Source organism: Corylus avellana, chromosome ca3 (assembly GCF_901000735.1).
Source record: "Corylus avellana chromosome ca3, CavTom2PMs-1.0".
In the NCBI taxonomy this organism is placed as follows: Eukaryota; Viridiplantae; Streptophyta; class Magnoliopsida; order Fagales; family Betulaceae; genus Corylus; species Corylus avellana.
In genome coordinates, this window is record NC_081543.1 from 37059592 (window position 1) to 37084489 (window position 24898).

Consider the following 24898-nt stretch of genomic DNA (forward strand, 5'->3'; position numbering starts at 1 on the left):
TATTGTAGCAATCAATTAACATGGGACTTCCTTCTAAGACTTGAATATGATTAAAAAGATGAGGCGCCTCAACTATGAATTGGAACTATTTCTGGGATCTTATAACACGAGAGGCCTCTGAGACTCAGGGAGGTGTTTGGCATATAAGTTATGTAACATCTTAATGTAGTCATCAATCCTGTCAGCTGTCCAATCAGCGGTAGTTATCGGAGGAAGATACTTAACCGTTAGCGGCGCTGGTCGAACATGTAAGCCGCCTTTCCTCCACGCTAGATGGGTACCTGTCAGGACCATGGGAACTATTGGAAGGCGTGATTGCAATGCCAAATGAACAAATCCCTGCAAGGACAAAGTGATAAATCAGCAATATGCAAAGTGATAATTTGGTTTTAATCTTCAAATTATGGAAATTTGACTCCATCTGCAAGATTTGATACAACATTCATCATCCATATAAAGGTCTTCCTTAATCAAAGTAAAACAAACTTCACAGGAAGAGTAGTCGCAATCCCATTAGACGTCATCATCTAATTCACTCCATGATCTATTTCCAATTAGATGCACAGAAGTTAAGAACAATAACCAATTGAATTATTGCTCTTAACTGCATGATTTATATGATAAACATGAGGGAAAGAAAAAAAAAAAAAAAAAAAAGGTTCCAGCAAGGTAAGAATTATTGCCTTTTTGAATGGGAGTAGTCGTCCAGTTTTGGACCTCGTGCCCTCAGGAAAAATGATCAAAGATAAGTTGTTTTTCACTACTGCACGGGCTGCCTGGGCATGAGAAGGATCACGAGTTAGAAATACAGACAAAGATGCCTGATAGACAATGTGCGGAAAAACAATGGATACCTCTTTCATGGATTCGATGGCTGCAGTCGGGTTGGATCGATCTATGCGCAGATGGTTTGCCAAAACATAAAGTTGTCCAAATAGGGGGTACCATATGATCTGCATAAGACAATTATTAAGTTACTGGACTTCCTCAGTCCATTCCAGAAAGTATGTAAATCTAGTCTAGGCACAATGGCTATAAGCACAACCCTCTACTAGTGTATGTATCAGTGCATGACAAAGACAAATGTACTATAAGAGCAACTAGCAAGTAAAATCAAATATATATGATAGAGTTAACAAAATCAAGAGTAATCTTAGTAGTGGTACATAATACAATTTTAGATCTTTAAGAAATTAAGAATTTTTCAAAATCCAAAAGAAGATCTGCCATGTTTATTCACGAAGCATCGAACATACCTCCTTCTTGGCAATGCCAACAGTGCCAGTGGGAGTCAACCACATTATTAGAAAAATGTCCAGAGGAGATGCATGATTACTGATATAAATGGCCCTTTTATTAGAAAATTCAGCACCCTCAATCCTTATAGGATTTCCAAGGATCCACATCTGCCATCAATTTTCCAAAGCATTAATCGTCTACCGCAAAACCCCTCAAACCATCTAACCAAATAAACTGCAGGAAGGTAGTATAGGAGAATATTGAACAGAAAAAGCCCTATTGACATGTACTAATTCATGTACCAGAAATGTTTGTGGATTGGTATCAAATGTACTTCATGAAACCTAGGATATTATAGTCAGTTTGCCAACAATATTCTGTACTCCATTGTGAAATGTTCAAAAATGTTGTACACATAAATCACTCCCCAAAGTCTCTAGTTATATATGGTATTGTTCCATGTACAATTTTATTTCATACAACCTACCTTACTTTGATGCTATGTATGAAGAGTTTGAAGTTTTGCTTGAAAATATATATATATATTTTTTGATAAGTAAAGTAAGTTCATTACAATAGTGCAAGGGACACAACCCAAACGCATATGGAATATACAAGAGAAAGAATCCAGCAAAGTCGAGAACAAGAAAAGAGAGCCCAAAAATCTATAAAGTTAGAGACATTGAGAAAGGCATTTGCAGAGATCCATTCAAGCAAGGATTTAAGAAAACACATGCTCTGTAAGGTGCTCCTGAGGCAAGTTGTCTTTGAGTCTAAAATTTGAAATGGAAGCTCTATTTATTTTTCAGAAGTATATTTTGAAGGAAACTCTTTCTCAACATTCTTTTCAGTTTGCTTTGAAATCACTATCTTGTGACCCATCTAAGCATTTTCTGTTTTTCACAAATTGCAACAGATGATACTCACAAATCAATGCCATACTGATACTGTCCATGCCATGACCACAGGAGTAAATGCTCAGACTTGTCAGCATTCAACAAGGAAAACCAAAATTGGATAATAGGGGGGAAAAAAAAAAAAAAACCACTCATATCAGCCTAATTTAACTCTTGACCAAATTTAGGTCTAATGGAAACAAAACAAAGAAAAGCATAATATTCAAACTCTCATATTCTTTTCCTCAATTTTCTCTGCTGTTAGAAATGAGTTTTTGGCCTAACTCAACCCGAAAGCTAGCTCAAGAGTTGAGGCTCCTCACCCTTATAAATGGCCCATCTCTTTAATACCCAGGCAATGTGGGACTTCCAACACGCCCCCTCACGTGTGGCGGGAGGACATCCAAGCCAACACGTGCGACAATGGGTGACGGTGGGCCACAGCCAATTGGGCTAGGCTCTGATACCATGTTGAAATAATGATTATGGGGGAATCAAAGCGGAAGCAATATAGAAAATAAACACAAAAAATATATAGAATATATTTTCCATATATTCTAACATCTGCAACCAAACAAATAATGAAAAAACCTTCAAAAATTCAGCACTGGCAAACTTAACATGAACCACAAAATCAAAAACGATCTTACCATCAATCTACCAGTCACATGTCCATATATATTCCCCTGCCTAATCCTCTCATAAGGCCATGGGAGAAGTACGAGCATGATCAACGCCCAAACGAATGTCGTAAACATCATCGTCAAGAAACATGTGACAATTCTAATCCAAGATATCAACACTGGACTCCATCCATCTTCATCCACAAACATATCGACCCTTCGCTTCAGTCTCAATTCTTCATTCGCCAAAGTTTTCGGCTTTTCCTTCACATTAGGACTAGAACTTGCATCGAAGTAGCTCTCCAACCTTCTACTCCTCAGAAACGAACCAGTTCCAGTATTCTCCATAAGGAAATGATCAAAGTCTTTGCAGTATTTTGAGTACAATGATGCAGAGAATACCTGAACAGGGCAAGAACAGACCAAGATTTTAAGAAAAACTAAATATTAAATATACTAGAAAACGTACTGTTTGGCCGCTGAGAAAGTAAACCAAGTTTTGAAAAAATAAATTCCAAGTTTTGAAAAAATAAATTGGTTGAATGATTAAGGCTTCGTATTAGACTATCTACCAAAACGAAAGACCTCTCTTTGTTCAGTTTTCTAGGTAACCAAACAGAGCAAAAGCTGAATCCTAGTCAAACAAATACTGAAATACCGCATATTTTATAAAGAAGGTTCATGAGGAAACAAGCCACCAAAGCCTAAAAAAATATACAAGTAACTTTAACTTTAAGTCCGCATTAAAACTGGGTCAACAGGAAAACTGATTACGAAAGGCACTACCTATAATATTCCGTTTGGTTGCTGAGAAACTGGACGAACATTTAGCTTCCCAGAAAGCAAAAAGACCAAGAAACTTCCAAATGAGACAAGGCTCCTACAAACACATGGCATAGCTGAGTTGGGTCGGGTTTGGTTTACACTATCCACGCATCAATGTTTTTTTTTCCTTTTCTCGGCAGCCAAACAGACACAGCACAAGATTTGACGACAACACCCACCAAACTTTCTTTCCAAATATGACTTTGGCTTCCTCCTCTCGAATGCTTTGGGAAGAGTTCACGAAGCAATCCGATTGGATGGGATATGGTAAACAGTTGAGTGTTTGTGGGAACACGAGGAACAGAACAAGCAAGCAAAGGCCAAGACAGCGACAGTAGACACAGAAAAATAGAAAATGTTGTGACGCTAATAAGAGAGAAAAAAAAAAAAAAAACAAAGCCACTCAAAATTTGTGACGTGGCAAAATGATACTGACAACTTTGTCTCTTTTTTATATGGTATCCAAATTATGGGGCTAATGTTTTGGCCACGTGGAGGTTGTGTTTGCTGGTTTTCCCATGTTGGAGGGATAGATTCTAATGTGCAACGTGATTTTCGTGTGAGTAATGATATCCCAAACAAAGTTTTCTTTCATATAGGAGGAATTTTTTTTAATCTAATCTATAAAAGTGACATATGTCTTTTAAACATATGAGATGTACATGTTCATTTAATAGTAAAAACTAAGTTAAAATAAATTTTATTAAAAACTCGTATATCTCACATGTAATTAAAAAAATAAATACATATTATTTTTATAGATTAAGTTAAAATAAATTCCTTCAATCCAGTTTGAAAAAAAAAACTTTGTCCATCCCCAGTTACTACGGTAAGTGAACCAGACCATTGTAGATAATATGCAAGAACAACATTTACCACACTAAGCATCCTAAATTAATACGAAATATCTCAGATCAAGTCAAGCAGTGGTTCTCAATCATCTTCATTTTCTTTGTTTGACAAAACAATAATTTACACCAACAATGAGCAATTGCATCTCTAAGATTGATCCCCAACCCTTTCAAGAAGGTCACCAAAACTTATTCAACATATTATCATCGGAAAATATACCATCATTCATTAAAACAGTTCATTTATATAAATATATAATATGAAAGTGAAAACTGTGAGGAATCTGATTAATGACTTGTTTGGGGAAATTGGATATTGAATCTAAAACGATGCTGAGTCTCTCAAGTCTGAACCATGCATGGAAAGCCAAAAAGCCTTCAACTTCAACTTCAATTTTTTTTTTTTTTTTTTTGGGGGGGCTATTTAGGAATATAATTGGTAAAATAATTAAAATATATATATTCTTATCAATTTTTCTTTATTATGACTTTGTGACATTAATTTGTAAATAAGTTTATTTTAGTGATAGAAGCATAAATCAATACCCATATATATAACAAACCATATTAATTGAATTGTCAAGATACATGAATCAAGCTAATATACTGACATAGCAGCAGTATTCCTTATTATTTTTATTTTTTTAATTTGTGTTTCTTCTTTAATTGAAGTTAGAGCTGGCAAAATGTATTGGCGTGTCAGGTTCGTGTCAACCCGTTTACGACACGAACTCATTTATGCCAAACCTGAATACGACACGACTCGTAAACACGTTTAATTTAGATGTTAATAGGTTACAACCCGACACGACCCAAACTATGAACACATTTAAAGCCTAACAAAAAAGATAAAATCCCGGCAACCTTACAAATTTGAAATAAAAATAAATAATAAATAAAAATATATAAGGGTCAAACGTGTCAACCCGCGAACCCGTGAGTTGACACGACGCGACATGTTTATTAAACGTATCATAAACGAGTGACCCATTTACGATCCGAACCCGTTTAACATAAACTCTAACCCTAAAATTACGTATCGTGTTCGTGTCGGGTTCGCGTATCGTGAGTTAAATTGCCAACTCTAATTGAAGTTATTATAATTGATAGTTATGTGTTATGTTGGTTGAGAGGAGAATATATATTGCAAAATGCTTAATTGTTAAGCTACTTCCCTTGGGTCAGTCATTGAACCCAAAAAATAGTTGGCAGAGACTATCATATATCAATAACAAATTGTACTTGGGTAGTTTGTCTAACATTTATTTATTTATTATTTATATTAGAAATTGGTCTTTGACCTAACTCAACCTAAAAACTAGTTAAAGAGTTGAGGTTTCTCCTCACCCTTATAAATGACCAATCTCCTTAATACCCAGGCAATGTGGGACTTTCAACACGCCCCCTCACGTGTGGCGGGAGGACATCCAAGCCAACACGTGCGATAATGGGTAACGGTGGGCCACAACCAATTGGGTTAGGCTTTGATACCATATTAAAAATGGGTCTTTGGCCTAACTCAACCCAAAAACTAGCTCAAGAGTTGAGGTTTCCCCTCACCCTTATAAATGACCAATCTCCTTAATACCCAAGTAACGTGAGACTTCCAACAATTCATATATTTGTGTATATATAGATTGGAATCCGAATCTCTTGCAATTGAATTGTATTTAATTCATACAAACAATTGAGAGAGTGTTAACATGACATACACCACTTTTTTCAAATGTGGCTCTCATCAAACCAATTAGACATAGATCTGTCATTTATCTGGGACTCCCAACAGATAAATGACACCAACTATTTCATCTTTTATCTGGGACTCCCTACAGAAGATATGAGCATCATCCTGCGCTGAAACCTCCTGACACGAGTCAGCCCAGTGAGTGCCCCACTTGCTTCATTGCGATGCAGAACTCCAAAATGGGCAAGTCGAAGAGGAAGCTCTCTATATGAACGAACTCTATGTTGAAACATTAAACAGTGGGCAGGGCAATTCATTGGTTTCAATCCAAACTCGACTTGTTTTTCTACCTCAAATACAAACATGTTCTCCCTGTAATTTGCAACGTGACCAGATGTTTCCCAGAGTTGCATGTTGCACATGTTTGGTGACACTGACACAACCTCTTGGTATCCTCCTCGGTCTGAAGTGGCCGCAGCAACCCCTAATGCTTTTTCAAGACGAGATGAGCCATAACTTGATCTCAACTTTAGAGATGACGACCAAGATCATAATAGCAAGTAACTATTAAATAGAGATTAGGGCAACAATATCTAATAGACTTTCATACGACTAATATACAACTTAATGATCTCGTAATAAAAATCAGTCATCAAATTAGAACTTGAAAAAAAAAAAAAAATGCTTATTTTGTCGTATCATCTTAGTTGAATAACTATAAGAGTATGGGCGGAACTAGGTAAGGCTTTCGGGGGCTAAAATTTTAAAATTACCCCAAAATTTTTATTTTTTAAATTTTTTTTTTTAATGTAATAAGTCCTCCCAAAATTTTAAAACTATCCTTAAATTTTAAACTTTTTTCGGTTATGTACCCCACACTTCAATGTCTCATTTCGCACTCATGTAACTCATGTATATGTAAGAGTCTACTAAACATTTTTATTTTATATAATATATAAACCTAGTCCTATCCTTTTATCTTTCTTCAATTTCTAATTTCTTGATGTTTCTACTTTCTTGTAATCCCTGGACCAATAATGCAACATTGAAAATATATAGGGTATTATAATAAATATACAAAACATAAGGGCACCATTTAAACAAACCATGATCTTTTTCGAGCCCCACAAGAATCGATTATTATTACAATTCGAAGATGGTTGGAAGACTTGGAGCATTTTTTGCCATCGCCGCTTCGCGAACAATCCGCAGGTTTTCTCTCTCTGCCACCAGTAACTTCCTCCATTGTATTATTCTTCTTCAGTTTCTGAGGGTTCCATTTGATTTCTTCGCCTTTCTCGTCCAAAAGTTGTCTCTGAATCAGGTACTTCAATCTTCTTAACCTGGCAAAGTTTTTTTCTTTTTCTTTTTGAAAATTTGGTGGATTAGCTTATGATATAGAACATTGGCGCTGTTTTTGGTTGGTGGGTAAATGGAGGAAAATAAATTTTGAGTATTTGGGTCTCGCTGTTTTGGTTTCCAAAACTTGAAAAGGTCAATACATGTATGCTGATTGATTAGTTTAGGCTCCATCATAGAATGTGGAGAATTTGATTTCTTGGATCACCAAATGTTAAAAGAAACATAGCCTTGATTGATTAGAGAGAGTTTAAATTTATTTGGATATTGTTCTTATAAGCTTGAGCGGTAAATCTCACCGTTTTTTTTTTTCAATTGATGATGAAATTTAGGTTTGGGTAACAATTGTGAGGATGGAGTATTAAGTTGGTTGGTTGACGACGAAAGTGGAAATTTGGACTTGATTTAGTCTCTTCTCTTTGCGTTCGAGCTTAAATTGTGGTTTAGTCTGATTCCGGGTGAGTTGAAATGAGTGTGGTGGGGTTTGATATTGGAAATGAGAACTGTGTTATAGCCGTGGTTAAGCAACGGGGTGTTGATGTTTTATTGAATGATGAATCAGAACGTGAAACCCCAGCAGTGGTATGTTTTGGGGAGAAGCAACGGTTTCTGGGGTCTGCTGGTGCTGCTACTGCAATGATGAACCTGAAATCCACGATATCTCAGGTGAAGAGACTGATTGGCAGGAAATTTGCAGAAGCAGATGTGCAAAATGAGCTAAAAATGTTCCCTGTTGAGACTTCCGAGGGTCCAGATGGGGGCATTTTGATTCACTTGAAGTACCTGGGTGAGAGCCATACTTTTACCCCAGTTCAGATTATGGCAATGCTCTTTGCTCATTTGAAAGAGATAGCGGAGAAAAGTTTGGAAATGCCCGTTTCAGATTGTGTAATTGGGGTCCCATCATACTTTACAGACTTGCAGAGACGTGCATATTTGAATGCTGCGACGATTGCTGGGTTGAAGCCTTTGAGATTGATGCATGACTGTACTGCAACTGCACTCAGTTATGGGATTTACAAAACAGATTTCCCTAGTTCTGGTCCAACTTATGTCACATTTGTTGACATTGGTCATTGTGATACTCAGGTCTCTATTGCATCATTTGAGGGTGGACATATGAGGATATTATCACATACTTTTGACAGCAGCTTGGGGGGGAGAGACTTCGATGAGGTTTTGTTTAGTCATTTTGCTGCACAATTCAAGGAGCAGTACAATATTGATGTGTACTCTAATGTCAAGGCTAGTATCAGGCTGCGGGCAGCATGTGAGAAGCTTAAGAAAGTTTTGAGTGCAAATCCAGTGGCACCTCTGAATATTGAATGTTTGATGGAGGAGAAAGATGTTAAGGGCTTCATGAAGAGGGAAGAATTTGAGAAGCTGGCTTCGGGACTATTGGATAGGATTAGCATTCCTTGTAAGAAAGCCTTGGCTGATGCAGGTTTGGCTGCAGTGAAGATCCATTCTGTTGAGCTTGTTGGCTCAGGGTCTAGGATTCCAGCTATTACTAGATTGCTAGCTTCTCTATTCAGGAGAGAACCCAGCCGGAAACTGAATGCAAGTGAGTGTGTGGCACGCGGATGTGCTCTTCAGTGTGCAATGCTTAGTCCAGTTTTTCGGGTCAAAGAATATGAGGTTAGTAGTTTGAAATGAATTATTGATTCTTGGCTACAGATATGTGTTGTGTATTGTTCTTTGACAACGTCATTATACAGATATTACTATTGACTATTAGGACCACAAGACTATGTTACTAGTATGTTGTGATAAGTAATTCAATTTCATTAAAAGAACATAGGGGTGCAACCCTAGTACACAAGAAGTACCCCTTATATACAGAAAAAGAGGAACAAAAATTCAAAAACTCAGAAAAATTAGAAACATGCAGACTATTACACGCTGCTATCCATGTGTAGAGAGATTGTAACATCCTTTTTCAGCTCTAACAACGCAGACTCAATCTTCAAAGCTTCTTGCATTTCGTTCTCTCCAAATACATCACATTAGACACAAAAGAGCCAACCTCCACATTTCCAAAGCATTATGGTTTCCTATTTGTCGTCTCCAGCTTTTACCAACAATTCACTCACCCTTCTAGGCATAACCTTAATAACACCAAACTAATGAAAAAGTGAACTCCATAATTCTCTTGCAATCTAACAATGAAAAATGAGGTGATCAATAGATTCCACACTTTTCTTGCCCATATAGCGCCAATCCACCACAATAACGTTTCCTTTCTTAAGTTATTTAAAGTCAAGATTTTCCCTAAAGTTGCTGTCCATACAAAGAATACTACTCTCAAAGGAGTCTTAACTTTCCAAATACTCTTCCACGAAAAAGTGAAACTTACAAGAATAGATAACACACGATAGTAGGACTTCACTTCAAAAAATTTCATTTTAGAAGGTATCCAACAAATTCTATCCTCACCTCCTTGCCTTACTCTTTGAGGATACAACAACTCAGAGAAAGAGGAGATCACTTCCACCTCCCAAAACTAAGAATGAGTCTTCTGATGTTTGATACATACGTGTTTCTTAAACCACTGTGTTACTAATTCCTGTTTATTGGGGTGTCCTTTGTATTCCCACGACTTTCTTCTTGGAGTAATCATAAACCACTTATCTTGTTTGTGTCATTTATGAGTAATTTCTTTCTTTTTCCTATCTTCATTCTCTAGGGCCATGATTTCTGAATTCCAAAAATTGTAGTATCATGTGCCACATGATTTAACTCAGTCAGGAACATATATATACTTGTTTGGTTTATTCTTGCATATTTGGTATGTAATTTCCATGGTATGTTATTATGCAGGTTCAAGATGTAATTCCTTTCTCCATAGGATTCTCATCAGAAGAAGGCCCAATTTGCACAGGGTCAAATGGCATATTGTTTCCTAGAGGCCAACCCATTCCTAGTGTTAAAGTTCTGTCATTACAACGAAGCAGTTCATTCCATTTGGAAGCATTCTATGCTAATTTAGATGAGTTGCCCGCAGGCGTTTCACCTAAAATTAGTTGTTTCACGGTATGCGTCCTTTGAAGTGTTTTGCTTGCATGAAAAATTTTAGAACTCCTGTTCTTTGAGTTCTACTGGCCATCCCAGCCCGACCAAAAGAAAAGGCATTGGAGAGTTATTGGATTTATTCACATTATTCTATTTGTGGCTTTGTTTAACTTGGTTTGCTTAGTAATTGCTATGGGTAGGCTTTATTCCTCATAGTTGTTTTCTGATTGGTGATGGATGATGGCTTTGTTTATTGGACAGGCGCATGCTGCATTGTGCTTACTGTTGTATAAAAATTCTTAAAGAGGCTTCTTGAAAATAAGCTGCTGATTGATTCAGTGTACAACCTTAGTAGGCCGCAAATGAAAAAAGCCATTTACAAATAGCTCAAGCTCCACCTAGCTTTTTTCGTGTCCATTAATCATAGAAACATGCAAGCTCAAGCCCACTTTCAACCTCATCTTGTAAACAAGCCAAGCGTGAACATTTTTTACCGCAGTTTGCTTAGGCTCATGGATAACATGCACATGCAAATACATAATTTATTTGATTCTCGACTATTTATGTGTGATAAGAACACTTAAAGTTTTAACTGAGACAATGATTTGCATATTTCAAGAGTTTACGACTATTTACAATGTTGCACCAAATTATATGTTCTCTAAATGAGTACTTGACTTTGAGAGAATAGTTATCATTAGAAAAAATAAAAGTTTATAGTTTTTTGGCTTGATGATTATATCATTTCTGATGCATCAGAAAGATTTGTGTCTTATCAAACCTTTCTTTTTAACAGATTGGCCCTTTCCAGAGCTCCCATGGTGAAAAGGCAAGGGTTAAAGTTAAAGTTCAATTAAACCTCCATGGCATTGTCAGTGTTAAATCAGCTACGGTTAGTAAGAAGTCTCAATTTCTTGTTGGCCTTTTGAGTTTGTCATTTCATAGAAATTTTACTGTGTGGTATAAATCTTATTACAACTTCAGTTGATAGAAGATCATGTAGATGGTTCAGTCACAAGGGGCAATACCCATTCGAATGTGGACAAAATGGATGCTGAATGTTCTTCTGCTGGTCCTGATATGTTTGCAAATGGTGTTGAAGATAGTACCTGTACACAGTCAAAATCTTCACATGCTTCTGTAAGTTTGGAGTCGATTTCATCATTCTTGTACAGAACTCTACTTTCTCATTCATGTGTGCTTGCTGCATCCTTAAATTAGTAAGCTTTTTTCCTTCTTAGATGTCTCAAAAGTATTTTCCATGGTTGGAAATCCGTAAGTAACTTTTACTCACTTCCCCAAAACACCCTTTATCATGGTACTGACACATGTTAGAGAAAATTATAATTTTTCATTAGAGTACAATTAAGAATAAATTAGAATACCAAATTGTAAAACATAGGTGTGGATGCTTTAGAGCACTTCTAGAGAACATTGCTTTTTAAACTAGAAAATGGTTTAGAATGGGGGGGAGTACATGTGGAATAGGTATAGCGTCTCTGTTTTGTAAAAAATCATGTCCTTGCCTGACAAATTTAAAGTTAAAAGCCATGGAGGAAATGTAAAATTAACTAGTGTAATCCTCAGAAATGCAAAATTAACTCGTGTAATCCTCCTCCTGCAGGCTGATGGAGTGAGAAAAGATAGAGTAACTAGGAGGCTTGAGATACCGGTTACTGAAAATATATATGGTGGAATGACCATGGTTGAGCTCTCTGAAGCCCAAGAAAAAGAAATTCAGCTGGCCCAGCAGGACAGAACTATGGAACAAACCAAAGACAAGAAGAATGCCTTGGAGTCTTATGTGTATGAGATGCGGAATAAGGTATAGCATGTGTACTTTTCCTGAGACATATATAGATGCTTTTGTTTTATGACTCAACATGGTCAAACACTTAGTTGACATCTATTTGGTTCTCGTAAACCTCTCTTGACTACACTTGATTTGCTGAGTAAGTATTATGACTTAATGCCAATACTCTGCCATGATAAGCGGCTTATTCTAACTCGTAAGCAACTGATATAATCACATGTAGATGGTAACAATGTAACACAACATACTGCATGGTGCTCATACTTTTAACTCATCAATTTTAACTTTCATTATGGTTAGAAGAAATATCTTACTTGTTAGCAACTGATATAATTACATTGTTAGATGAAGAATCTTCTTGGTTTCATTCTATTACAAAATTTTAGCTTGTAATTCTCATATTGTCATCCTGAGGTAATATTTATTATTATCTTAAGCAACAAAACAAATGATTTGTGTCAATATATTGTGTGGGATAACCATACCCATTCTAGATCCCAGGTAGAAAAGATTAATATGTTATCCTGGTATCTCTGTTCATGTCATCGTCCATCTTGAGGCAACAATATAGATATAGTTCCATCTTTCTCCATGGGCTGGCTTCTCAAATAATCATGTGTATGTGAATAGCTGTTCAACACATATCGGAGCTTTGCAAATGATCAGGAGAGGGACGGCATCTCTAGGAGCCTACAGCAGACAGAAGAGTGGCTCTATGAGGATGGGGATGACGAAACTGAACATGCTTACACTTCAAAATTGGAGGATCTTAAGAAGGTTATTTTCACATCTCTAAATTCATTAGTTCATCTTTATTTTTTCCTTCTCCTTGCTTGACTCTCTTTATTTCTTATAGTTGGTGGATCCAATTGAGAATCGTTATAAAGATGAAGAAGAAAGAGCACAAGCTACAAGAGATCTGCTAAACTCCATTGTGGATTATAGGATGTCTGTGGGTTCGATCCCACCTAAGGAGCAAGAAACGGTGTGCTATTAAATTGGCAATGATGACTATTGTATATCTGATGCTGTTTTGATAATGTTCTCAGTGTTTTTGACTTTCAATGTTTTCAGATCATTAATGAGTGCAATAAAGCAGAGCAGTGGCTAAGGGAGAAATCCCAACAACAAGAAGCTATGCCTAAGAACACCGACCCAGTATTATGGTCAAGTGATATCAAGAGCAGGAAAGAGGATTTGGACATGTATTACTCTTGTGCTGTTTTTATTTGCATGCCAAAAATCTCCACATTATATTGTTCCACTTGTGTAGGTCAGAAGACGCAGAATATATGGAATCAACTCTGTAGCAGTTACTGAAAATTGAATTTTCAAATTGGCACTCAATCTATCAATGTTTAGATAGGGAAAAGGGATTTTGGCCTAGTTTTTTCAAACTGGCACTCTATATCAGCATATTTGCTGTAGATTTTCCAACGGTCCAGACTTAATTCTAAGTATTTTACAAGAAAGAAAAAGAAAATAAAATTAAATCTGGACTATTGAAAAAACTACAACACGTGGTTCTTTTATAGCACCTAAGCCAAATCCAGGGAAAATATTTCAGTAGGGAAGGCTATGATCATTCAATTGGGTCAATTGTTTACTGAACATATTATACCAAAATTTTTTACTTATTTTACATCATTCCGAAACTTGTATTACAATTCTTATCACTGTTAATCTCTAATTTATTTCAGGACTAATGATGTTTCATTTAAATATTTTTCAGGACATGCAAGCACATACTGAGATCAAAGGCTTCTCCATATTCAGAGGACTCAGGGCCAGACCAGCACAGCAGTTCCAGTCACACATGAAGAGTCTGATGTGGTTCTCATCTGCTTTCTGACAAATGTAGATCTTCTTCTTCTTCTTTTTTTCTTTTTTTTCCCCAATTTTAACTCCTTTTCTCTTTTGTGAATTGAGACGGGGGTTCTTATCCGAGAGAAGTGTAGTTAACATAAGCCCTAGTTTTTGCTTGTTGGTCAAGGTCTCTGCTAGTGCTTTTTAGAATGATAATATAAAGAGTTGTGAGGGATTTGTGGATCCTGTTAAATTGGGTCTGCCCTGCTGCCTGCTGTAGAAAGGCTTCTCTTTGAATAGTTTTCTTAATTTACATCATGTAGTTTAGGGCATAATTATGGTTTCACAAGATGTTTTTCACATTCTTTACAGGATGTATTATTTTCATCCTTCATGTCATTTCACGGATCAAATTTTTATTCGGCTTTCAAAATCCCGGATGGGAATAATTGATTGCAAATTTGCAATTGAAAAAAACCCTTATGAACAGAACTTTCTTGTTATTTATGCTTGCGGGATTAATCTTTCTCTCTCTCTCTCTCTCTAAACATGATTGTGTGATTACAGTACTCAAAGCTTTTAAGATACTGCAAACTAAAAGTGTTGCTACCCAGAATGCTATTGCTTTTACTGCAAATTCTTTACAAAATGACCCGACATTTTACGTAATACTTATTATGTTGGCTAGTAAACAATTAAATTTACATTTATGTTAACAATTAAATTTACACTTATGTTATGCCATGTGGCACTCACATAGACCGTTACTTGAGTTTGCAAGAGAATATTCAAAGTATTTTCCTTCAAACAAAATTATGGGAAAAAAATTAAAAATAAACAATTACGAAGATGTTGCAAGAATATATATATATTTTTTTAAATAAAGCCGAATCTTTACAAAAATTTTATATTATTTTTTTAATAATAATAAAAAAAGAATATTTTGAGAATTTTGACAAAATTTAATAAAAATAAGTAATTAAAAAAAATTAAAAGTTTGATACCCCTAATTAAGAATTTTTAAACTTAGGAATAGTACTTTTAAAATGCGTAGAAGTTCAAGAAGATTTTGTGAAATTTTCCTTTTATTAACTACTATTTGTTAATCCATTTTCTTGGGAAGGTATTAAAACAAGAAAAAAAAAATAGACAAGAAAAGATCATTGAAATTGGAAAAACCTTAGATTATCAAAATCGATTGTAAACTCTACATATTAACAAACTGACAAAATCTTGTGCCTGCTATCTTGAGCATCGAGCTTCAGCCTTTTCTCTTCTTGCCCTTGGCACTAGTTTTCTTTTTGGACTTCTTAAACCCTGCACCACTCTCCTGCAACCAGCAAGCGTTTTCAAACGATTAGGTGACATAAAGTGGACACCAAAGTCATCAATAAAGGAGGTTTTTAGATGTACCTTCCTGTAGTGTCTATAAGCAGTTCGACCTGTCAACTCCTTCCCATCTTTAGTGACATAAGCCTGCAGAGGAATGATAGAAGGATAAGATAGCATCAGCCTGCAAATTATTAAAGACAATAACAATGATTTCATTTCCTTTTTCTTTTTCTTTTTTGGGAGCCTGAGGGGTAACACAAAGGTAAAAGGACAACAAAATATCCAAGCATCAAGCAAATGAAGCCAGCCATAACAGTTTCACAGAAACCTTGGATCACTTCATTTTTTTGTGAGATGTCACAATAAGACAATTCAAGCTCTTTTAGGTGTTAACAGACAAACATGACTACTTCCAAGATTTCAACTACAATGATAAATCATTAACAACTCACATTTACAAAATCAAGTGACTGAGCAAGTAAATGACTTCAACCTGCAAATTGGTATGGTCCTACTTGAAATTCACTCAAACCAAAAGGCAATTTTTAGTTACATACCTTCCTTCCCTCTGGGGTTGTATACCAATGACCTGCAGACTCGCCATTTGCATGAACCCGTCGTTGGCCAGCATCCTTTGGAGTGCTAGCAGAGCTTTTGGGGTTCACCCAACTTTCAGGAGCATGCAAGACTTCTTCAGCATTTGATTTTTTCGATCTATTTCTTCCCTTTGTTGACCTGTTTGCAACATTGATTTTCCGAGCTGCTTTCTGTCTAGAAGGTTCTCCCTTGCTAAATGAAGAAACGATTTTGGGGTCCATCCAGCCTCCAGAAGGAAGCAAGACTTCTTCAGCATTTGATATTTTTGATTTATTTCTTCCCCTTGTGGAGCTCTTCTCAACATTGCTTTTACAAGTTCGCTGTTTAGAAGCTTCTTCATGGTTAAATTGTCTCCTGAAGTGGCAATAAGTGCATACTATGATATAACACGATAAAGTTGATGAAAAGCAAAAACAATAAAAATAGAAGAAACAGAAAGAAAGATACATGTAATCAATAACTGATGCATTAGGCTGTTGATTTCCTCTGCTCTTAGTAACACCCAGCGGAGAAAAGTTGGGTAAGCGATCACGGACTAATTTCTGAACCCTTGGATCATCATGGAAAAAATAATGATGAGCAGGAGGAACGGGATCATCTGTGACCCATACTTGTCCATCTTTTCTGCTGCTAGTTGTATTCTCTTGGTAAACCTCATTGGCATTAACACATACATCGCTCCTCGATTTCAGGGTTACACTCTTCTTCAAAGATAGGAAGTATTCTTCACAAACCTCATCCAAAGCGGGTGTTTGAATGCGAAAATTCTTCATTGGACAGAAATCTTTCCATAAATCCTCATTTTTGTTCACGTCAAGTGACGCTTTTCTCTTTTGTTCACTCACAGTTGCAGAATGGTCAGGGTTAGATTGTCGCTCCGTTGAGGATGGACCAGCTTTATGAGCTTCTCTGCTTACATTGTCATGACTGGATGAATCATCAGAATCAGAATCAATTAACTGGAACTTTCGGAGAGGACTGATAGTTAACTTTGGTAATGTTGACAGATTGCCGCTTGTCTCCAAATTTACAGAAGCGGGGTTATCAGAAAACTGTTTCCTTTTCCTCTGGGTGGTTGATTGAGTGGCTAAAACCCCACATCCATGCAATGGGATCTTTGAACTGCTACACATAGATTGGTACTGCAATGGTGGATGTGCATCTGCCACAGATAAGCATTAGTCTAGTAGAACTAAATGGGTATCCAAACTCAATTTATAATTTTCTAATTAAAAGAAAGGTCATCCAAAAATGAATATAGCAGTTCTTCTATAAAGCTATTTGAAATGACCTACATTAATAGACCAGGAATACTAGCGAGCTCCAAAAGCATGATGGTCCTGCTTCTTTGACCATCTAGAAAGGAGCATCTAACTAGAAATAGAGAACCATTTATTCCGTAAATCCAATGTAGTCATTTCTTAAACACAAACCTCCTGTTATACAAATCAGTGACTTAGTTAAGGAAGCTGCAACTTGTTAGGAAGAAGATACATCATAGAAAACAGATCACTAAAAAATATCTCAATCGACTGATGAACATAATGATCATCTTATTTACAATGCTCAGAGAGCAAAAACTTTGCTAGAATCATTTTTGAAAAAAAAAAAAAAGTAGCTAAGCAAAAATTAGAGGTTTTAGGTGTGTTGGGGACGCCGGGGGCAAGCCAACAATATACTCAAATTCATCTTCCCTAAAAGAACCAATAACCACTTTACAGTCTCACCGTCAGAAATCTCAAGTCACAAATTTTTTTTATTTTTTATTTTCTGAGCAATCTCAAGTAGCTAGCATCTATCATTCAAGGAACTTTCCATCGAAACAATCCGGGAGCACATTCTCGAAAGAATTTGATATTAGTTCTGAGCCGACCTAAGCTCAGATCGTTCCTTTCCAAACTCATAATGCAGCAAGTTTGATATCTGATTTCCTTAGCAAAGCCGAGCATAACATCTCTCAAGTTGTATTAGCAACCTCTTCAGCAAAACCTAAGCCTATACCCGAAAAGCGCCCGCCTTTATCCAAGTTGATCAAATTACAATCACATTGCTCATCTACAACAACTCTTCTAATCATTGCCCACCAACAATCCAATCAAATTACCCAAACCAACTCTTCTTTTAACCATCAAAATTATCATAATCACTACATTTTAACCAAATGGGTCCCCAAATAATCATATCACTCAATTGTGAAACAGTATATCGCAAATCATATAACATAAAAAAAATCAGAATACCTAACTAAAACAAATATTCTTATTTTTTGCAATTAAAGAAACCCTAATCTAATTATTTATTACCTCTGATAAAATCGCCGTCTTGTGACGAAAACTCTTCGATGTCATCGTCACCGGCACAGCGCGATTGTGGCAAGTCCAAGCGCGTCTGAAGCAATGGCGTTTTTGTGGCGGTTGTGGGCCCTCGCCTGAGCCGCTTGAGAATCCGGGGCGGTTCCGGCCCGGCTTCAGGATCCGAGTCCAAGACCTCGGATCCGAATGCTTCGTCCTCGCGTGCACTTCCGTGGGTTACGGAGTTCGGAGCTGGCGTTTGGATCGGGTGATCCTCCGGCGGTACTTGGGGCTCCAAATCGAGACACAGATCGAATCCGAGAGAGAACGAGGGGGGTTCGTAGCCCGCCATGGAAGAGAGACAGAGAAGAGGGAGAGCTATGAATTGGAGGGAAATGGATTTGCGGGATTTGTCTGTAAAATTAAATAGCGGGAATTCTGTCTGTAAAATTAAATAGAGGAAATTGAGTTTTAAAATTATATAACTTTTATTTTCAAATTAAATTATTTAAATTTATAATTTTATATGTACTACTGAAAAAAAAAAATGAGATTCAATAAATACCGTAATGAAATTTTTTTAATTTTTTAACTTAATAATAATATAAATTTTTATTACAAAATTATATTAAGAAATTTAAAAGATTCTAATTCAATATGTAAATTGCTTCATACTCCCCTTAGAGCATTTTTATTGGGCTAACCATTAGCCAATGTTTATTTTGGTTAGGCTTATAGAAAAAATGGGCAGAACAAGTAACCTCATTTAATTACTGCTCAATAATGCATAAGTAAAATTAATATAATTTTCCATCTTCGTTAAAAATGGTAAAATTTAATAAATAAATAATATTTTAAATAGAATAGTAAAAGTTGATAATTAAAATAAATAATGAGATGTATGTAGCGACGGAGGAAGGGGGGACTGGCAGGGGCCAGGGCCAGGGCCCCCCAAATGACAATTTTTTTTTGTTTTGTTTTTTAAGGTAAAAACAATTTTTTTATGGTTAATTTTTTTTTTTTTTTTGCTAATGGCCCCCTGCCCATTAAATTTTTTCAGCCATAGCCCCTGCCCATTCTCAAAGCTGACTCTGTCCCTAAATGTATATACTTCGAAAAAATAAGTAGTTAAAATAAAAAGACAGAAAGGAAAAAAAAAAAAAAAAGTACTTAGCTAAAATTTGTCGAACCGGATGTAAATACTCTTATGACAGATAATGAGATGAATTTTTAATTTTGATTATTAAATATATGAACTCGACCCTGAAATTTTCTCCCCTCCACTCACATCCCAAGCGGGGTGAATGATTAGCTCTGCCTACAATGTGAGGGAACAGTAAGGGTAGTCGCATAGTTGCATTGTAATTACCTGTTTGTAAAGGTGGAAGAGGTAACTTTACCCATAAAAAGGGTGGTGGTGGGGTTGGTTGAGCCACCCCTCCACCATTGTTAAAGAAAAAGAAAAATTGTTTGCATCTTTAAATTTTTAGGCTCATGTAACTCAGTCTCACATATTATTATAAGTAATGAAAATTAGGATTTAAATAAATACTTCATACATTATGGGATCCAAACATACTATGATAACCACATCATCCCATCGAATAGGAGGACTTTTCATATCACATAGCTGCATAATCGACCACCAAATTCTTCATGTCCTCTATCTTTTACATTCTCAATTCTCATCTGAGTTTTAATACCCGTTCTTTCGGCGCGCAACAGACGCCCCGATGAATCGCCGGCACCATCACGCGCGACGTCTACAACCACCCACAAATAGTAGCAAGGATTCCTAACCACTTCAAAGAAAAATAACGTTCCACCACGTCAGCAATCCCCAAATGGAAAACAACTGCTTCAGCTAGAGAATCATGAAGTGTTCACATTTACATTGATCAGGGGACCAGTGTGAATAATATAGCTATAATTAGATGTTGGCACTTCATCAGTGGGGTAGCTGATTAATTCAACGTTGTCCAATTCTTTGTTTCTTGGTCTCTTTTTTATATCTTTTTTCTCCACCTGTACACTAACTGTACGAGAATACAATGACTGGGAGGTTGAATTTTGCTTCAGGTTTTATTTTAATGGTGATTAATCCTTACAACTATACTACTCTTCCACAAGTTATTCCCATCTTCCAATCATTACTGCTAGCTGTTTATTACTTCATAATATATATATATATATATATATATAAGTTAACTTGAACAAGTCCACTTCAAATTAGGAATTAATAAGCTTTGATCATGTCTTACTCATTTTTTTAAAAGTACATATTTATGAGATCATTTTTATATTTAAATTTTTAAAAAATATTTTTGTTAAATACAAAAAAAAAAAAAAAAAAAAAAAAAAAAAAAAAAGAGTAGAGAAGAGGTACAACTAGCTATAGGAGGATTAAGATCACTAAAAGAAACCAGAACAACATGGGACAGGCAAAAAATGAAAATGTTTCAATTTGATTCATATGACTATGATCCATCTAGATATAATTTTTTTTTTCTTGGGTGTAGAAGAGAGAAGGGAAAGATTCATTTGAACAGAAACCAAGAAAAAGAAAAAAGAAAAAGAAATTAACCTCAAACTCTGCCTCATATAAAGGTGTGTTTGGTATTTACAGTAATTAAACAAAATGTATAGAACAAAAACCAATTCTAACACTACATTAACCAACACGAAGACATCCTTAAGAGCAAGAAAGACTCATATATAACACCTATCATATCTTCATCATCATCATCATCGTCAATATCATCATCATCATGTCATGACCACATGTACAGTACTTGATGATCATCAATTAACTTCAGGAATGCTCTGCAGGGCAGGTCTCCAGGACCGTTGATGCGCCTCGTACCGATCACTGACGCTCATCAACTGAGCCAAAACCTGGTGCACCGACAAGTCTTTTATGTCGACTCTACCCAGCAACTCCTCCAGTTGCTTCCTTGTGATCTTGATCTTCACCTCCGTAGTTTTCGCTGCTGTTGTAGACGAACTAAACCCACTTTCGTCATCACCCAGAAGACCCTTTTCCTCCATTTTCATGGCCCTGCCGTCCACGTCATCACCGGCGAAAAGCCCTTCCTTTGCCAGAGATCCCCAGTCCTCGCCACCCCATTGCATAGAAGATTCATGCCTTATACAATTTCCCATTACTCCTGATGATCACTTGTTTATGTATCTTCTTCTTTTTCCTCTTTTTGTTGGATTTGTTTTCCCTTTTGTTAATTTTGTTGAGAGAGATCGCAGAGGAAGTTTTTGGAAATGGAGAGGAGTGGGATATATATATATATACACACAAAGGTGGTGACAGAGAAATGGGAAGGTAATGGGAAAAAGATAATGGAGGAGGAGAAAGAGTCATACCTAATTTGTTTGCCACCTTGGATGACATGTCTTCCTACGTGGCAGGTAATGGGGTTTGACCCCATCACGATCATTCTTTTTTTTTTTTACTTTTTCTTTTTGCAGTTCCAACTGAAAGCATGTGATGAGATGACTTCCACATTGGTACGTAGCTATAGCCGTCGGTGGGCGGCGGCGGCGGCTTGGTTCGGCTTGCTAACTAGAAGCTAGCCTCCTTTGAATTTTTTATTCAAACAAATTTGGGACATTTTCTGATCATAGGCTCATTACAAAATTATAAATGGCCGGGATAGATAGTAATAAAATAAAGCTCAAAGAGCTATTTCTCTTTGTGTAGGAGTGAATTTTTTAAAAAAATAAAAATTAAAAAATTAAGGGTCTTGGTGAAGAAAAAACAAGCTTTTTAATGAATTTGATGGAATACTTTAAAAAAAAATTGATGCTCGGAATTTCTTTATTTATGCTACTACTTTGTTTTTCATGGAGAGTAGATCATAAAAAATGAAGTAATTCTAAAAATTCAACTCGTGTCATTTCAAATATGAAGTGGCTTTTAGAATTACTATTTGATCAAAATTTAATAATGATCAGTTACAAGTTCAATGGTGATTTTAAGAGTCACATCATTATTTTACATACACAAAAGTGGTACAAGAGGGACTTGTACTTTAAAAAATGAGAGTAATGTTAATGACCATCTTTTTATCCTCTTAAAGCTGATGTGGCTTTCAAAATTACCATTAGATCAAAATTAAAATATGATTCATTTAAAATTTAATGGTGCTTTTGAAAGTCACATAAGCTTTAAGATGATAAAAAGATGATCCTTAATATTACTCAAAAAATGAGACTTAGAACTAAACTTCTTCCTTTTCTATATTTTAGCTTTTATTGGTTTTTATTTATTTATTTATTTTATAACCAATATAAATAAGTGTAAAGGTGGTCATATGATATTTCATAAATTATTAATGTACAATGAGTGTCGCATGTTATAGAAAACAATGGTAAAAAAAGAGAGCATATGAGTTATTTATTGGATTAGGAATCAAAATTTGAATTGGGTATTGATTAATAAATAAATAAATCTTCCTATGTTATGCTATTTAATTTACCTGTAAGTTCAATATTCAACGGGATGAATTACATCTCGGCGATATCGAATCCGATTTCAATATCATGAATAATAGTATATATATAAAAAATAAAAATAAAAAGATGTTTTTGTATGACAAATGGTTAGTTCAATGTGAATTTCACTTAATTATTTAGTTATTTTATCATAATAATGTGGTATTTAGATATAGGAAAAACCGAAAAAGTCAAGATTTATGAGCCAAGCATTGTCGACCAAACGAGAGATGTAGATTGAAAGAATTGAACTTCATTAACTTTGAATTGTGGAAAAATATATTCGACTTAATTTATTAATTTGAATTTGAATGATCAAACCACACGTGATACACATTATAATAGTTTAGTATTACTAATCAAATTCAAGTGAATTATAACACCAATTAATACTCCCGTGTACGTACCATAATGCGTGGTCACATTCCAAATAATTTTGGTCAAATTAATATTTTATCATAATATACTTATCAATTTTGATCACCAATGATCATATGGTTTTGTTATGATATATAGATCAAATCACTCATCCCATATTGTTAGTGTCTTACAAAAACAATATATATATATATTTCCAAAAATTAAACCTTTTTTTCTTTTTTGTAAAATAAAAAATAAAAAATGCTCTCATGAAAGTCCTAAGTGGTAAGAGGCTACGTCAGTAGGTAGGGCCACAGCAACTACGGATAGGACCTATACCCTCTAGCCACCTAAGATTTTTATGGACAAAAATAGTATTTTTATTGCATTATAGCAAAATTCATAAACATAACATGAATGAAAAAAAAATTAATCAACAATGTTATAATATATTATGATATTTTTATGGTTTATATTTTATAGTATAAGTCGATTTATGTTTACTTGTATAGGCCGACTTATTCAATTAGTATGTACCGTAAACAATTAAGTTAATGAGCACAGTGTAGTTGTAAGGGCCATTCAAAATGTAAGCATAGATATCTAACACCGAACCATCTGTAATTGTTTATCTATCTTGCTTCTGCTATTATTTATATATTATATATTTTCCCACCAACTGCAACATGGTATGAAAGATTCATAATATTTCAACAAACAAAAAAAATTAAATATTTAGTAATTAATGTGATAAGTGTTACATGAATTATTTATCGAAAAAAGAAAAAGAAAGAAAGAAACAAAAGAAAAACAAAAGATAGGTCATAGGTGTTTTAATTAGGGCTGGGCACGGGTCGGTTCGGGGCGGGTTTGGAGTTTTTTACCACCCGACCCGTGCCCATCGGGTTTGATAAACCCTTACCCGTTACCCGGGTTATATGCACTAAAACCGCCGGGTTTCGGGTAGAACGGGGCGGGTTGCTCGGGGCGGGTCGGGTATTTTTAATGGCTATCAATTTCAATTTAAGTCCTGGTTTTTTTGTAATTTTTTTAAAAAAAACTGGTTTTTTGTAATTTTTTTTTAAAAACTGGTTTTTTGTAACTTTTTTAAAAACTACATTTGGACTAAAACCCATCAAGAATGGAGGATTAGAGGAAGTCTGGAAGGGGGAAGAGGAATAGAGGATATCATATTAGGAATTTAGGGTTTTAAACATATAGGGGCGGGGCGGGGCAGGTCGGGTACCCGCCTCTTAAAAAATCATATACCCGCGAGCCGACCCGACCCGCACGGGTATGATGTTTCCCAACCCGTGTATGCCAAAAAAAAACTTTAAACCGCGGGCGGGCGGATCGGGCGGGTTGGCGGTTGGGCGGGTTCACCCCTAGTTTTAATTTGCTGAAACGAAGCCATGAATTTGATGAAGTCACGCCGTTTGACTGAGACGAAAGCCGGCTTGAAGCCCAAAAGCAGGTGTGAACGGGGTTCAGAAGGGAATCTTTCAGCTCAAAGCAGGTGTGAACGCAAAAGAAGGAAGGGAATCTTTCACGTACGTAGGTGCCACTGCTCTTTCACGTGTGATTGCCCACTTGAATCTTGATTACGATGCATGTAGATTGAAATTACTCGCTTTTTCATCATAACCCCAATTATTATCATCTTATTCTTATCCATATCCAACCAAATTCAGCTCTCTTTTTTAG

The 24898-nt window shown here is 35.8% G+C and overlaps 3 protein-coding genes and 1 pseudogene across 4 annotated transcripts; 1 reads left to right on the forward strand and 3 right to left on the reverse strand.

Moving 5' to 3' along the window:
• Positions 1-72: 72 nt before the first annotated feature.
• On the reverse strand, positions 73-3132 carry LOC132174556 (1-acyl-sn-glycerol-3-phosphate acyltransferase-like; annotated as a pseudogene).
• Positions 3133-7275: 4143 nt separating this feature from the next.
• On the forward strand, positions 7276-14495 carry LOC132175295 (heat shock 70 kDa protein 16-like). The gene is made up of 10 exons (XM_059587183.1): positions 7276-7442; positions 7810-9115; positions 10298-10510; positions 11286-11381; positions 11474-11629; positions 12114-12314; positions 12933-13079; positions 13159-13287; positions 13377-13507; positions 14035-14495. The coding sequence occupies exons 2-10, from the start codon at positions 7946-7948 to the stop codon at positions 14120-14122; spliced, it is 2331 nt and encodes a 776-aa protein (XP_059443166.1). The 5' UTR covers positions 7276-7442; positions 7810-7945; the 3' UTR covers positions 14123-14495.
• A 773-nt stretch (positions 14496-15268) lies between these two features.
• LOC132175656 (uncharacterized) lies at positions 15269-18729 on the reverse strand. Of its 2 annotated transcripts, none has more exons than XM_059587667.1 (5): positions 18341-18729; positions 16485-17199; positions 15998-16391; positions 15522-15584; positions 15269-15438 (listed from the first exon to the last, which is right to left on the reverse strand). In XM_059587667.1, exons 1-5 carry the CDS (start codon positions 18678-18680, stop codon positions 15370-15372), a joined length of 1581 nt encoding a protein of 526 aa, XP_059443650.1. In that variant the 5' UTR covers positions 18681-18729; the 3' UTR covers positions 15269-15369. The 2 variants fall into 2 exon arrangements, with proteins under 2 accessions (XP_059443650.1, XP_059443651.1); XM_059587668.1 differs by having other exon boundaries at positions 16485-17179; positions 18341-18467.
• Positions 18730-20907: 2178 nt separating this feature from the next.
• Positions 20908-21649, reverse strand: LOC132176047 (uncharacterized). Its single transcript, XM_059588159.1, has one exon. The coding sequence runs from the start codon at positions 21488-21490 to the stop codon at positions 21131-21133; it is 360 nt and encodes a 119-aa protein (XP_059444142.1). The 5' UTR covers positions 21491-21649; the 3' UTR covers positions 20908-21130.
• Between the last annotated feature and the right edge of the window lie 3249 nt (positions 21650-24898).

Bases quoted from the DNA above. Each gene is read 5' to 3' on its own strand.
- LOC132175295 (XM_059587183.1), top strand. From the start codon at position 7,946: ATGAGTGTGGTGGGGTTTGATATTGGAAATGAGAACTGTGTTATAGCC. The intron at 11,382-11,473 runs GTTAGTAAGAAG...TTACAACTTCAG, and splicing joins TCAGTGTTAAATCAGCTACG to TTGATAGAAGATCATGTAGA. The intron at 13,080-13,158 runs GTTATTTTCACA...TATTTCTTATAG, and splicing joins AATTGGAGGATCTTAAGAAG to TTGGTGGATCCAATTGAGAA.
- LOC132175656 (XM_059587667.1), bottom strand. From the start codon at position 18,680: ATGGCGGGCTACGAACCCCCCTCGTTCTCTCTCGGATTCGATCTGTGT. The intron at 16,392-16,484 runs GTATCTTTCTTT...TTGCCACTTCAG, and splicing joins GCATCAGTTATTGATTACAT to GAGACAATTTAACCATGAAG. The intron at 15,585-15,997 runs GTATGTAACTAA...ATTCCTCTGCAG, and splicing joins CAACCCCAGAGGGAAGGAAG to GCTTATGTCACTAAAGATGG.
- LOC132176047 (XM_059588159.1), bottom strand. From the start codon at position 21,490: ATGGGAAATTGTATAAGGCATGAATCTTCTATGCAATGGGGTGGCGAG.